Source organism: Scyliorhinus canicula, chromosome 8, assembly GCF_902713615.1.
Source record: "Scyliorhinus canicula chromosome 8, sScyCan1.1, whole genome shotgun sequence".
Classification (NCBI taxonomy): domain Eukaryota; kingdom Metazoa; phylum Chordata; class Chondrichthyes; order Carcharhiniformes; family Scyliorhinidae; genus Scyliorhinus; species Scyliorhinus canicula.
This window is the reverse complement of record NC_052153.1, coordinates 117537071-117551161: the sequence shown is the minus strand read 5'-3', so window position 1 is coordinate 117551161 and position 14091 is coordinate 117537071. Positions and strand designations below refer to the sequence as shown.

Genomic DNA, 14091 nt, shown 5'->3' with positions numbered 1-14091 from the left:
TCAGAGAGGGGAAGATATCTGATATCTACAAGGTTATGCAGGAGGTGGAAGAGGCGTCAGTAGAGGAGCTGAAAACGAAGTGGGAGGGGGAACTGGGAGAACAGATCGAAAACGGGACATGGGCTGATGCCCTGGAGAGGGTAAATTCTTCCTCCTCGTGTGCGCGGCTTAGCCTCATCCAATTCAAGGTGCTGCACCGGGCCCACATGACTGGGACGAGGATGAGTAGGTTCTTTGGGGGTGAAGACAGGTGTGTGAGGTGCTGGGGGAGTCCAGCGAACCATGCCCATATGTTCTGGGCATGCCCGGCACTGGAGGAGCTCTGGAAGGGGGTGGCGAGGACGGTGTCGAGGGTGGTGGGATCCAGGGTCAAGCCAGGATGGGGACTCGCGATTTTTGGGGTTGGGGTGGAGCCGGGAGTGCAGGAGGCGAAAGAGGCCGGTGTGCTGGCCTTTGCGTCCCTAGTAGCCCGGCGAAGGATCTTGCTACAATGGAAGGATGCGAGGCCCCCAAGCGTGGATCAATGACATGGCGGGTTTCATTAAGCTAGAGAAGGTCAAATTCGCCCTGAGAGGGTCGGTACAAGGGTTCTTTAGGCGGTGGCAACCTTTCCTCGACTTTCTGGCTCAACGATAGGGTACGGGGACAGTAGCAGCAGCAACCCGGGGGGGGGGATGGGGGGGGAGGGGTGGGAAGGGGGAGGGGAAGGGGGAGGGGAAGGGGAGGGGAAGAGGGAGGGAAAGGGGGGGGCGGGGAGACGGGGACGATGACTATGTTTGTTTATTTACTTTTAATTTATTTTTAAGTTCTTTTGTTGGTCATTGGGGTTGGGGGGGTGGGGGGGATGTGATACATGCGTCGATACGGTCTGGGGGGTGTTACAGTTATTATGGGTTATTTTGTTGCATTTCATTGTTTGTCGTTATGTTTTATATTTTCTGTAAAAAATTCCAATAAAAATTATTTTTAAAAAAAGAATTCCAACAGGTCCATCCCGCCACGCCAGGGCACAGGGTGGAGAGGTTGATGTCCATCCCAACAGGATCCACATTCGAGCAATTGACGAGGCAAAGGCTACAACACCTGCCTCGCATCCTTTTCCAACCCCTGCTGGTCAGACACCCCAAATATGGCCTCCCGAGGGCCCGGGTCCAGTTTTACGTGCACTATTTTAGAGATTACCCTAAAAACCTCCTTCCAGTAATCCTCCAGCTTTGGACAGGACCAAAGCATATGAACATGATTTGCGGGGCCTCCCCTGCAACGTTTACACACATCTTCTACTCCCTCAAAGAGCTGGCTCATCCTCGCCCTTGTGAGGTGTGCTCGAGATACCACCTTCAGCTGTATCAGCTCCAAACCCGCGCACGAGGTGGAGGTGTTCACTCTCCGGAGCACCTCACACCAGAACCCCTCTTCCATACCCTCTCCCAACTCTTCCTCCCACTTTGCTTTGATCCCTTCCAGTGGTGCCTTCTCCTCTTCCAAAATAGCCCCATACATTGCCACACTGCCCCTTTCTCCAGTCCCCCTGTCGTCAGCACCTCCTCCAGCAATGTGGAGGCCGGCTCCACTTGGAAGCTCTGTATTTCCTTCCTGGCAAAATCTAGAACCTGCATATATCTAAACATTTCCCCTGCTCCAGCCCATACTTCGCTCACAGCTCCTTCAATCCTGCAAACTGATCCCAAGAAACAAATCTTTTAGTGTCTTAATCCCCTTCTCCTCCCATTTCCAAAAATTTCCATCCCACTTTCCTGGCTCAAATCTGCAGTTCCCCCGAATCGACATTTCCCTTGACCCTGCCTCCAACCAAGTATTAACGAAACTCCCTCCAAATTCTCAAGCTATAATTACCGGACTCCCTGAGTATTTCCCCGGGGCTATCGGGAGCAGCGCTGTTGCTAGCACCTTCAAGCCCGACTCCCTACACAAACACTCCCCCATTCTACCACACTGCGAATCAACTCCTCTGACCCAGCTCCGCACCTTCTCCACATTCGCCACCCAGTAATAATACATCAGGTTCGGAAGATTCAAACCCCCCTGCTTGCCTTCCCTTGTGTAGCAGCACCTTTCTAACTCTGGCCACCTTCGCTCCCCATATGAACGAGGTTCATAATTCCTTCAATCTCTCTGAAAAATGCCTTTGGCAGGAAAATCGGCAGGCATTGAAAAATAAACAGAAATCGCGGCAACACGTTCATTTTAACCGCCTGTACTCGACCTGCCAGTGACAGAGGGAGACCATCCCACCTTGCCAGGTCAGCTTCCACTCTCCCCACCAAACGAGAGATGTTGTACCTGAGAAGCCTCCCCCCCCCCCCCCGCCCCACTCAAAGAACAAGGAACAAAGAAAGGTTTAGCACAAGAACAGGCCCTTTAGCCCTCCAAGCCTGCGCCAACCACGCTGCCCGTATAAACTAAAATCTTCTACACTCTCGGGGTACATATCCCTCTATTCCCATCCTATTCATGTATTTGTCAAGATGCCCCTTAAACGTCACTATTGTCCCTGCTTCCATCACCTCCTCCAGTAGCGAGTTCCAGGCACCCACTACCCTCTGTGTAAAACAACTTGCCTCGCACATCTCCTCTAAACTTTGCCTCTCGCACCTTAAACTTATGCCCCCTAGTAATTGACCCCTATACCCTGGGGAAAAGTATCTGACTATCCACTCTGTCCATGCCCCTCATAATTTTGTAGACCTCTATCAGGTCGCCCCTCAATCTCCTTCGTTCCAGTGAGAACAAACCAAATTTATTCAACCGCTCCTCATAGCTAATGCCCTCCATACCAGGCAACATCCTGGTAAATCTCTTCTGCACCCTCTCTAAAGCCTCCACATCCTTCTGGTAGTGTGGCAACCAGCATTGAACACTAGACTCCAAGTGTGGCCTAACTAAGGTTCCATACAGCTGCAACATGATTTGCCAATTTTTATACTCAATGCCCCGGCCAATGAAGGCAAGCATGCCTTATGCCTTCTTGACTACCTTCCCCACCTGCGTTGCCCCTTTCAGTGACCTGTGGACCTGTACACAAAGATCTCTCTGACAGTCAATACTCTTGCGGGTTCTACCATTCACTGTATATTCCCTACCTGTATTAGACCTTCCAAAATGCATCACCTCACATTTGTCCGAAGTAAACTCCAGCTGCCATCTCGCCTCCCAAGTCTCCAAACGATCTAAATCCTGCTGTATCGTCGGACAGTCCTCATCGCAATCCGCAATTCCACCAACCTTTGTGTCGTCCGCAAACCGACTAATCAGACCAGTTACATTTTCATCCAAATCATTTATATATATACTATGAACAGCAAAGGTCCCAGCACTGATCTCATGCAGAACATCACTAGTCACAGCCCTCCAATCAGAAAAGCACCCTTCCGTTGCTACTCTCTGCCTTCTATGACCTAGCCAGTTCTGTATCCATCTTCCAGCTAACCTCTGATCCTGTGTGACTTCACCTTTTGTACCAGTCTACCATGAGGGACCTTGTCAAAGGCCTTACTGAAGTCCATATAGAGAACATCCACTGCCCTACCTGCACCAATCATCTTTTGACCACCTCGAAAAACTCTATCAAGTTAGTGAGACACAACCTCCCCTTCACAAAACTGTGCTGCCTCTCGCTAATACGTCCATTTGCTTCCAAATGACAGTACATCCTGTCTCGAAGAATTCTCTACAGTAATTTCCCTACCACTGACGTAAGGCTCACCGGCCTGTAGTTCCCTAGATCATCCTTGGTACCCTTCTTAAACAAAGGAACAACATTGGCTATTCGCCAGTGCTCCGGGACATCATCTGAAGACAGTGAGGATCCAAAGATTTCTGTCAAGACCTCAGCAATTTCCTCTCTTGCCTCCTTCAGTATTCTGGGGTAGACCCCATCACGCCTTGGGAAAGTTAAAGTCTCCTGTCATGTGAGAATACCTTTAAGAAATGCATGTTTAAGCAATGTACCTTTAAGAAATGGCACAGCTCATATTACTGAAGTTATGTCAGAGGGGGGAGCTGAGCTGACATCACTTCTGCTTTTTGGGAGTTTTAGTTTCAGTTATGAAGAAAAGAGCCTGGGTGTGTCTGTGTTTGCAGTGAGCTGGATCTGCAGTGATCTCTGCTAGGAAAGACTATCTCTGAATCATTTGGGTGATTTAAACTCATAATAGTAATGTCTTTAACCTGATGTGTTTCTGTTTAAAGGTGTTAAGTCTTTTGGAGGTTTGAAGGAACATTTTGAGGGATTATTTAGTGTATTATTTTCGAGGTTATCTTTGAAGTAAGTGGTGTTAAGAGATCCAATGTTTATTTAAAAAGGTTAAGTTGAATTCACGGAATAAACATTGTTTTGTGCTTAAAAACCACGTGTCCATAATTGTAATACCACACCTGGAGACCACGCCGTGTGCTTCAAAAGCAACAATACATTAAAGGGAGAGGTTGGTTGAACTCCATGATACATTTTGGGGTTCTGAAAACACCGCTCCCATAACACTCCCATCACAACAACCCTGTTGCTTTTACTCCTTTCCAAAATCTGTCCACCTATCTGCTCCTCTATCTCCCCCTGGCTGTTGGGAGGCCTGTAGTAAACCCCCAACATTGTGACTGAACCCTTCTTATTCCTGATCTCTACCCATATAGCCTCGCTGCTCTCTGAGGTGTCCTCCCGCAGTACAGCTGTGATATTCTCCCTAACCAGTCACGCAACTCCTCCACCCCTTGAACCTCCCCCTCTATCCCGCCTGAAAAATCTAAATCCTGGAATGTTTAGCTGCCACTCCTGTACTTCCCTCAACCAGGTCTCTGTAATGGCAACAACATCATAGTTCCAAGTATTAATCCAAGCTCTAAGGTCATCTGCCTTACCTGTTATACTTCTTGCACTAAAACACATGCACTTCAGACCACCAGTCCCACTGTTTTCAGCAACATATCCCTGCCTGCTCTTCCTCAGAGCCATAGTGGCCCTATTTCCTAGTTCTCCCTTAATTTTTTCACCTTCTGACCTATTGCTCCGGTGCCCACCTCCCTGCAATACTAGTTTGAACCCTCTAATGTGACACTAGCAAACCTCGCACCCAGGATAGTTATGCCTCTCCAGTTTAGATGCAGCCCATCCCTCTTATACAGGTCACACCTGCCCCGGAAGAACTCCCAGTGGTCCAGATAACTGAAACCCACCGTCCTACACCAGCTGTTTAGCCACGTGTTACGATGCTCTATCTTCCTATTTCTAGCCTCACTGGCACGTGGCACAGGGAGTAATCCCGAGATTACAACCCTTGAGGTTCTGTCTTTTAACGTTCTGCCTAGCTCCCTGAACTCCTGCTGCAGGACCTCATCCCCCTTCCTGTCGTTAGTACCAATATGTACCACGGCTTCTGTCTATTTGCCCTCTCCCTTCAGGATCCCCACTGCCCGTTCTGAAACATCCTGGACCCTGGCACCAGGGAGGCAACATACCATCCTGGAGTCATTTCACATCCACAGAAGCGCGTAACGATGCCCCTGACTATAGAGTCCCCTATGTCCATTGCTCTTCTGCGCTTTGACCCTCCCTGCTGAACATCAGAGCCAGTCGTGGTGCCACTACTCTGGCTGCTGCTGTTTTCCCCTGATAGGCTGTTCCTCCCGACAGTAGCCAAAGGGGTATACCTGTTCGAGAGGGGAACAACCACAGGGGATTCCTGCACTGACTGCCTTCCCCTTCTGGTGGTCACCAATTTCTCTGCCTGCACCTTGGGTGACACCACATTTATGTAACTGCTATCTAAGACACTTTCCGCCACTTGCACTCGCGATTGAGCCCTTGGCCCACACAAAGTTGTGCTAAGTGCATCCAACTGCTGCTCCAACCGAACCATGCGGTCTGTGAGGAGCTCCAGTTGGGTGCTCTTTCTGCAAATGAAGCCATCCGGGACACTGGAAGCCTCCCGGACCTGCCACATCTCACAGTCAGAGCACTGCACCTCTCTAATTGACACTGCGTTAATTAATTAGTAAATTAAATTTTTAAATTATTTTTAAAAAGTTACTGTTAACTATATGTTTCCGAGCACTCGTTTTCTACTATAAATGTAAAAGCTGAATACAGTACTCTCCGATCTCTGGCTTAGACGCCCCTCTAAATTATGATTAAGCAATTAATTAATTATGTTTAATTAGTTTAACAATGTTTAATTTTTAAATTTAGTGCAGATTCCCTATCAGCCAAGCAGGTCACAGCTTTCCTGTAACATCACTTTCCTTCACTTACCTTATCTATCACTTACCTGTTCCCAAGCTGCTCCCCGGCTCTTTCTCTCTCTCTCTCCCGAAAATGAAGGCCGCTGGAACCTGGGAGTAAGATTTTATATCACCTACCTTCCCAGGGTGCTCCCTGGTTTTCTCTCTGCTTCCTGAATGAACTCTGGATCTCTCCCTGCTGATTACCAGTTACAAAGCCAAACGAACGAAACAGAAGAAAAAGGGAAACAACACCTCCTCCCACTCCGCGCCGAATTACCATACTGCCCAAATTATAAAGTTCCAATTCCCACTCTGGCTGTGCCTCACTCACTCAGGCTGTGTCTCCTTCACCTGCACAAAGCTCCCGAGCAATCTGCAGCCCCAGGTACCTAAAGTGAGTCCTTGCCCTACAGAATGGCAGTCCCCCCCAACCTGCCCCCACCCCCAGCCGAGATGAAGTGTTGGACAATGTAGATTTGCGAAGCTAACATATGCCACCAACACTGAAGAAGGTTCAACTCTATTTTATTAACTACTTAGAAAATAATAGACATACGAGAACTGTGGGTTTAAATGATGCTAATTTAACTAGAGACCTGTGCCTGTCCGAACCAGTTGAATCTCTCAGCACGTGGTGGGAGTCTGTACTAAACATGATGAGCTCTTGAGCTTCTGAGAGGCAGCATCCAGAATGAGCGGGAAACGTGATGCCCTCTGCCTTTATAGTGTGTGTATTCTAACTGGTGATTGGCTGCGGTGTTTGCGTATGTTGATTGGTCCGAGTGTATGTCCATCAGTAGGTGTCTGCACCATGATATACTGGTGTATATTATGACACGAGACACGACAAAATACTCACTCTTGTCTGGATTTAATTTGTACCCCGAGAAAGATACAAACACCCGAAGCAGCTCCAATATTCCCCCTATTGAAACCACTCGGCTCCGACACGTATAACAATAAGTCATCGGCATACAAGAACACCCTATGCTCTATTACCCTACCCCCCCCCCCCCGCACTATCCCTTTCCATACCCCCAAACTTTGTGTGGGCCAAGGGCTCAATCGCGAGTGCAAACACTAGGGGGGACATAGGACATTCCTGCCTAGTCCTACGTGGAGATTAAAGTATCTCGAGCTGATATTATTTGTGCGCACACTCTCCCTCAGCTCCTTATATAGTAGCTTTACCCAGTCCACAAACCTTGGTCCAATCCCAAATCGCTCCAGAGCTGCCATCAAGTACCCTCATTCTACCCGGTCAAACACTTTCTCGCCATCCAATGACACAACCACCTCTGTTTCCTTCCCCCACCAATGCCATCACCACATTCAACATCCTCTTTGCTGCCTCACTCTCATGAATCCCGTCTGATTTTCACCTCTCACCTTCAGTAGGCTTTCCTCCAGCCTACTGCCAGTACCTTTGCAAATACTTTTGCGTTCACGTTTAAAAGTGATATGGGCCTATACGACCCACACTCCGTTGGATCCTTATATTTTTTTCAGCAACAGGGAAATTGATGCCTGCCCCAAAGTTTGTGGTAATAGCCCCTTCCCTATCGCCTCCTCAAACATCCCCACCATCAGCGGTGCCAGCTATTCTTGAATTGTTTTATAATATTCCACCGGAAATCCATCCGGCCCTGCCACCTTCCCTGACTACATCCTCCCAGTCGCCTCTTTTATCTCCTGCTCCACTATCGCTCCTTCTAATGTAGCCCTGACCCCCTCCCCTAACCTCGGGTACTGCATCCCATCTAGAAATTCCTGCATCTCCCGGTCTCTCCCAGGTGGCTCTGACCTGAACAACCGCTCATAGAATTCCTCAAAGAACTTGTTAATCAGATCCGGAGCCACCGCCAACTCTTCCCTGCCCTGTCCCGCACCTGAACAATTTCCCTTGCTGCCGCCTCCCTCCGTAGCTGACCCGCTAAGATACGCCCTGCCTTCTCTCCATGCTCGTAAACTGCACCCCTTGCTCGCCTCAGTTGGTGCACCGCCTTCCAGGTAAAGAGTCGGTCAAAGTTCACCTATAGTTCCTTCCTCTTTTCCAACTTCGCTGGGTCCCCATCTTCTGCATAACTCCTATCTACCTCCAGCATCTCATCTATTACCCACTGCCGCTCCAACCTCTCCTCTTTGTCCACCCTGACTTTAAATGAGATTTTTGAGAAGGTGTCCCAATCTCTAAGTGAACGTGTGGGTTCCCCACAACCCCCACCCATGGGCAATGTCAGCGCGCGCACACATGGACACTAACCCACACCCCTCAAGTGAGGACATCCCACTATGGGGTCCATGGGGGTCTCCCTTCTTCAGGCCCCAAGCACTCGTACATCACCCCCTTCTAGGACCCCCACCCATCATCCCTCTAACTCCTAGAGGCCCCTACTTACCTGCCCTGCACTCCCCACCCTTGAAACACCCCTCCACCCTCATTTCATGGGCATGACTCCTCCCACCCCCGACCATTGGCAGTGCCACCCTGGCACTTGGACACCCTTGCATTACCACTCTAACACCTAGGCAGTGCTCCTTCTGGCTTGGCAGTGTCACCTGGGCACCTTGGCAGTGCCAGGGTGGCAGGGCCAACATGCCAGCTGGGCAATGCCAAGGTGCCCACGTTCCAGGGGGAGGTCCAGGGGGCCAAACTGCTTTTACCCTGGTCACCCAAGGGTCTCCGATGGCCCGGGAGACCCCCGGGTGCTATTCCGCCTGGTCCACGTTTGTGTGGACCAGCACTGATTGGCGCCCGGCTGCAGCCTCCCTGGGGAGGCTGAAGAATAGAAAGGAGGCCAGTGGATCCTGCGCAGGTAGATCATAAGTAGTTTTATGACCCACTTCCACGAGCATCAATCGGTCCCACCCATTTGGGGTAGGGTTCCGACTCCAACGTCCCGGGAGGAGGTTCGCTGGAGGGTTTTCCCGAGATTCTTCGGCCGCGTTGCGCTCTCCCTTGAATGCAACATGGCCGGATAATCGCGCTCCTTTCTCTATTATTTCCCCACTCCACGTGGTCCTCACTGCTGAGTAAATCCCTCATTAATATAAGGAAAGGTCACCACAATTGCAATAAATAGCACAGACAATATCTTGTTCATTCAACATGTGTATTATTTCACATTATTTGTCTAAATGCATTTCAAGTTTCAACTTTTTGAACTATTTAGCAACTTCAGATTGCCTCTTCTTTTCTTTAACTGAAAATCAATATTTGAAATGAATATTTAAATTGAATAAAAATGATAAATTAGTTACTGAGCAGATTACCATCTAATTATCAAAACAAATACGAAGCAAAAAGTCAGTCATAATGAAATCTGAAAGTAAACATCTTGAGGATATGTTTCAGATTATAAAACAGAGATTCTATTTCCTGCTTTGAATAAAAGAATGTCCAAATTATTTCTTCGCTAGTCTGCAAAACCCAGAAACCAGCCATCTAGAAATCATGCACCACAAAGTTTGAGTTTCTGCATCTGGCTTTCGAATAACAACAGCAACGCAACTGATAAGTTAAGACAGAAACCTTTACTTCACAACCCATATTGTTGCAAAAATAAAAATCCATTCAGTGCAGAATGTACGTGAATAAAATTTGCCATAACTACAAGCATTTTCCTCAAGAAAACTAAATTCTACAACAGAAATGCTATCTCAAAATATTGATCAATAGGTAAAACATAAAATTTGAAAGCAGAATAAATTAGATCAATGAAATGCTGATTTTGTAATTCAGCCAGACTTTAAATTTTGACATACCAGTTTGTTTTCTTGCATGTATATTCTCTGTAGCTTCGGGCAGCCCCGTGCCAATGCTATCATGCCTTCATCTGTGATCTTGTAACATTGACCAAAATGGATATCCAAGATATCTGGACATTTCTCTCCCAGCTGTAACAAAGAGTAAATACAAATTGTTTTTTTAAAATGATGTTTTCAAGCAAATAGCACTTGCAGATTGTACTCTTCTATTACCTCACACGTTAAATTATGTTCCTAAACTTGTCTGTACCTCCCTCACTCACTCTCCACCATTAAGACTCCATTTAAAACTCATCTTTTTGACCAAATTCTGGTGATCCTCCTTTTGACACAACACCCATTTTTGTCTAATCATATCACTGTGAAGCATCTTAGGACTATATTTTTAGGAATTGAAGGTATTTTACATTATAAATTAGATAACATTATATAAAGTTGTTCCTGAAAGGTAATACTGAACAATATTAAAGCCCTTTTTACATTTTTAATGCATATAAAAATAATAACTTTTAAAAGAGGAGTGTGATCAAGAAGCATTGTTAAAGCCCCAAAGATAAGCGCCTGCCCAATACAATGGGTTGGATTCTCCATCCCGCCGCACCAGCTCCTCCGGGATTCTCCATCTCGCCAGCCAGCTAATGGAATTTCCCATTGTGGGCAGCCCCATGCCGTTGTGAAATCCCCGGGTTGCCGGCACAACGGAAAATCCAGACAGCGGATCATCCAGCACAATATTTTGTGCTTGAATCGCTGGGCATGCTTAATTTCAAGGATTTACTTAGTTAATGACAAGAAGGATCTCTAAACTTCCTAAATGACAATATACATGTCTGTTTTACTAACATAAAATATATATCCAATTAAGTTCAGCATTCATGTCTTTTTGCTTCTTGAATTATATGACTAAATTAATACGGCAGCCAGAATTCTCCATTCTGGAGTCTAAGTGTACTGGTCTCCACGAGCTCTGGGCCCAGGTACGAGTCTCTCTTCTTAACCATTAAAATATACACATGGTGGAGAGATCGCCGGATTCCACTGGAATCCCATGGTGCAATTCACCCAAAAGATGACTGTGTAATTTTGGGTGAGTTTGGAGGGGTGTATCCCGCCGGCTTTTTGGGCGAGATCATTTTCTCACCGGTCAATCACACCACTTAGAGGGGAGGATTCAGGAAGCGATTCCCAACCCCGAGCCATGCATTTCGAGCGGGCCGCCTCATAGCGAGGTCCTGTGTCTGCAGGAAATCATTGAAAAGGATCCATGAAGCAGAATTTTTAAAAACTTCTCTTTCTCAGTTACAGTTCACATTTTTCTCAGAACACCATAAATAACTTACATTTATGTAGTATCTTTCATATAATTACCACTGGACTAGTGATCCAAAGATCTCAGATAATGCTCTGGGAGCCAAGTTTGAATCCCACCATAGCAAATACAAATCTGGAATTAAAAGTTTGCTGATGATCATGAAACCATTGCATGTCTGGATCACAAATGTACTTTTGTAAAAACATCTGCCATCCTTACCTGATCTAGTCTACATTCAATTCCAAGCCCACACAATGTGGTTGGCTCTTAAATTGTCTCTAAGATGGCCGAGCAAGTCACTCAGCTGTATTAAACAACCACAAAGTCTGTCAGGGATAAAATCAAACAGATCGGCCAGCATTGACTCAAGCACCAGAAATGACAATGGCAAATTCAGCCCTATTAACCCTACAAAATCCTCCTTCCCAACATTCTGGGGGCCTGTGCTAAAATTGGGAAAGCAGTCCCACAGATTAGTTAGCCTGACATCGTCATACTCACAGAATCATACCTGACAGATAATGTCCGAGGCACCAACAGCACCATCCCTGGATATGTCATGTCCCACCGGCAAGTCACACTTAACAGAGGTGGCAGCATAGAGGTATACAGTAGAGAGGGAGTTGACTTGAGAATCCTCAACACTGACCCTAGACCTCATGAAGTCTCATGGTATGAAGCCAAACATGGACAAGAAACTTGCTTGCTTAGTACCACATGCCGTGCCGCTGCCACTACCTCCCCCTCTGCCACTGCCAATGCCACCACCCCCTCAACTCAGTTGATGAATCAATGTTGAACGCCAACTAAAGAAGTACTGAGGTGGGAATGGCTGAGGTGGTGGACTTCAATGGCAAGCACCAAGAAGGACTCAGTAGCATCACTACTGAATGAGCTGGCAGACTCCTGATGGACATAGCTGCAGGACTGTGGTAGATGATAAGGGAACCAAGAGGGAAAAATATATTGACCTCATCCTCACCAATCTGGTTGCCACAGCTACAGCTGTCCATGACAGTATCAGTTGGAGTAACCACCACACAGTCTTGATGACATGAAGTTCCCTCTTCATATTGAGGATATTCTCCATTATGTTGTGTGGTTTTATCACCGTACTAAACGGGACAGGTTTCGATCAGATTTAGCAACTCTGTGGATCCGTGGCTGAAGGCACCGATTCCTGCAAAGGCTATGGGCCCTGACAATATTCCTACAACAGTACTGAAGACTTGAGCTCCAGAATTTACCACAACCCTAGCCAAGCTGTTCTCGCACAGCTACAACACTGGCGCCTACCTGGCAATGTGGAAAATTGCCCAGGTATGTTCTGCACACAAAAAGTAGGATAAATCCAACCCAGCCAATTACTGCCCCAACAGTTCACTCTCGATCAACCGTAAAGTGATGAAAGAGATTGTCAACAGTGCTATCAAGCAACACTTGCTCAGCAATCACCTGCTCACTGATCCTCAGTTTGGGTTCTGCCAGAATCATTCAGCTCAAGCCAGGCTCCCTCAGTTCCTGCGCTCAATACAGCCCTGGTTCAAACATGAACAAAAGAGCTGAATATCAGAGATGAGGTGAGAGTGACTGCCCTTAACATTAAGGCAGCATTAAGGGAAGTATGGTATCACTGAGCAAAACTGGAGTCCATGGGAATCAGGCAAAATTTCTCCACTGGCTAGAGTCATACCTGGCACAAAGGAAGATGGTTGCGGTGATTAGAGGTCAATTGTCTCAGTTCCAGGACATGACGCCACAAGTTCCTCAGGGTAGTGTTCTCGGCCCAAACATTTTCAGCTGCTTCATTAATAAAGACAGCACAGTGGCTAGCACTGGTACCTCACAGTGCCAGGGACCCAAGTTCAATTCCGACCTTGGGTCACTATCTGCATGGAATTTACACGTTCTCCCTGTATCTGCGTGGGTTCATAGAATCCCTACAGTGCAGAAGGAGGCCATTCGGCCCATCAAGTCTGCATCGGCCTTTGGAAAGAGCACCCTACCTAAGTCCACTCCTCCACCCTATCCCCGTAAACCAGTAACCCCACCTAACCTTTTGGACACTAAGGGGCATTTACCATGGCCAATCCACCTAACCTGCACATCTTTGGACTGTGGGAGGAAACCGGAACACCTGGAGGAAATCCACACAGAAAGTGCAAACTCCACACAGAGAGTGACCCGAGGCCAGAATTGAACCTGGGTCCATGGAGCTGGGAGGCAGCAGTGCTAACCACTGTGCCATTCCCTTTGGGCATTCCAGTTTCCGCCTACAGTCCAAAGATGTGCAGGTTAGGTGGATTGGCCTTGCTAAATTGCCCCTTAGTGTCCAAAAGATTATCGCCACCTTAGGGTTCAGCCCAGCTTCTACCCCCACAATCTTAGATAATGTCCCAAGCGTCCCTTCCCAGAGTCCCTCCAATTTCTCACAGCCCCAAAACATATGTGTGAGATTTGCTGGTTCTCGCCCACACTTCGCACACTCGTCTGCCATCCCCTGGAAGAACCCACTTATCCTCGCCCGAGTCATATGCACCCTCTCCATTGATGAATTCAGGGTTGCTACCACCCCCTCGATGTCCTTCAACCGACCTTCATGCATCTCCTTTCGCTGCTGGTGGAACTCCTCTTTAATAAACACCACCAACTGCTCCATCCGGGGTTTGCCACCTTGCGATAACCCTTCCCCCTCCGGCATCTTTCTAATTTCTACTGCACCACAGGTCTCCTCTAGTTCCTTGGCCAGGTCTTTAACCTTCTTCTGCTTG

The 14091-nt window shown here is 47.5% G+C and overlaps 1 protein-coding gene across 4 annotated transcripts in view; it reads right to left on the bottom strand.

The window, feature by feature from the left end:
• Window positions 1-14091, bottom strand: part of fbxl17 (F-box and leucine-rich repeat protein 17) — a 937144-nt gene that overhangs the window by 839271 nt on the left and 83782 nt on the right. For all 4 annotated transcript variants that reach the window (XM_038805146.1, XM_038805144.1, XM_038805143.1 and 1 more), the window contains one exon: window positions 10006-10137. In XM_038805146.1, coding sequence (XP_038661074.1) covers window positions 10006-10137 — 132 coding nt within the window. The remainder of the gene's footprint in view (window positions 1-10005; window positions 10138-14091) is intronic.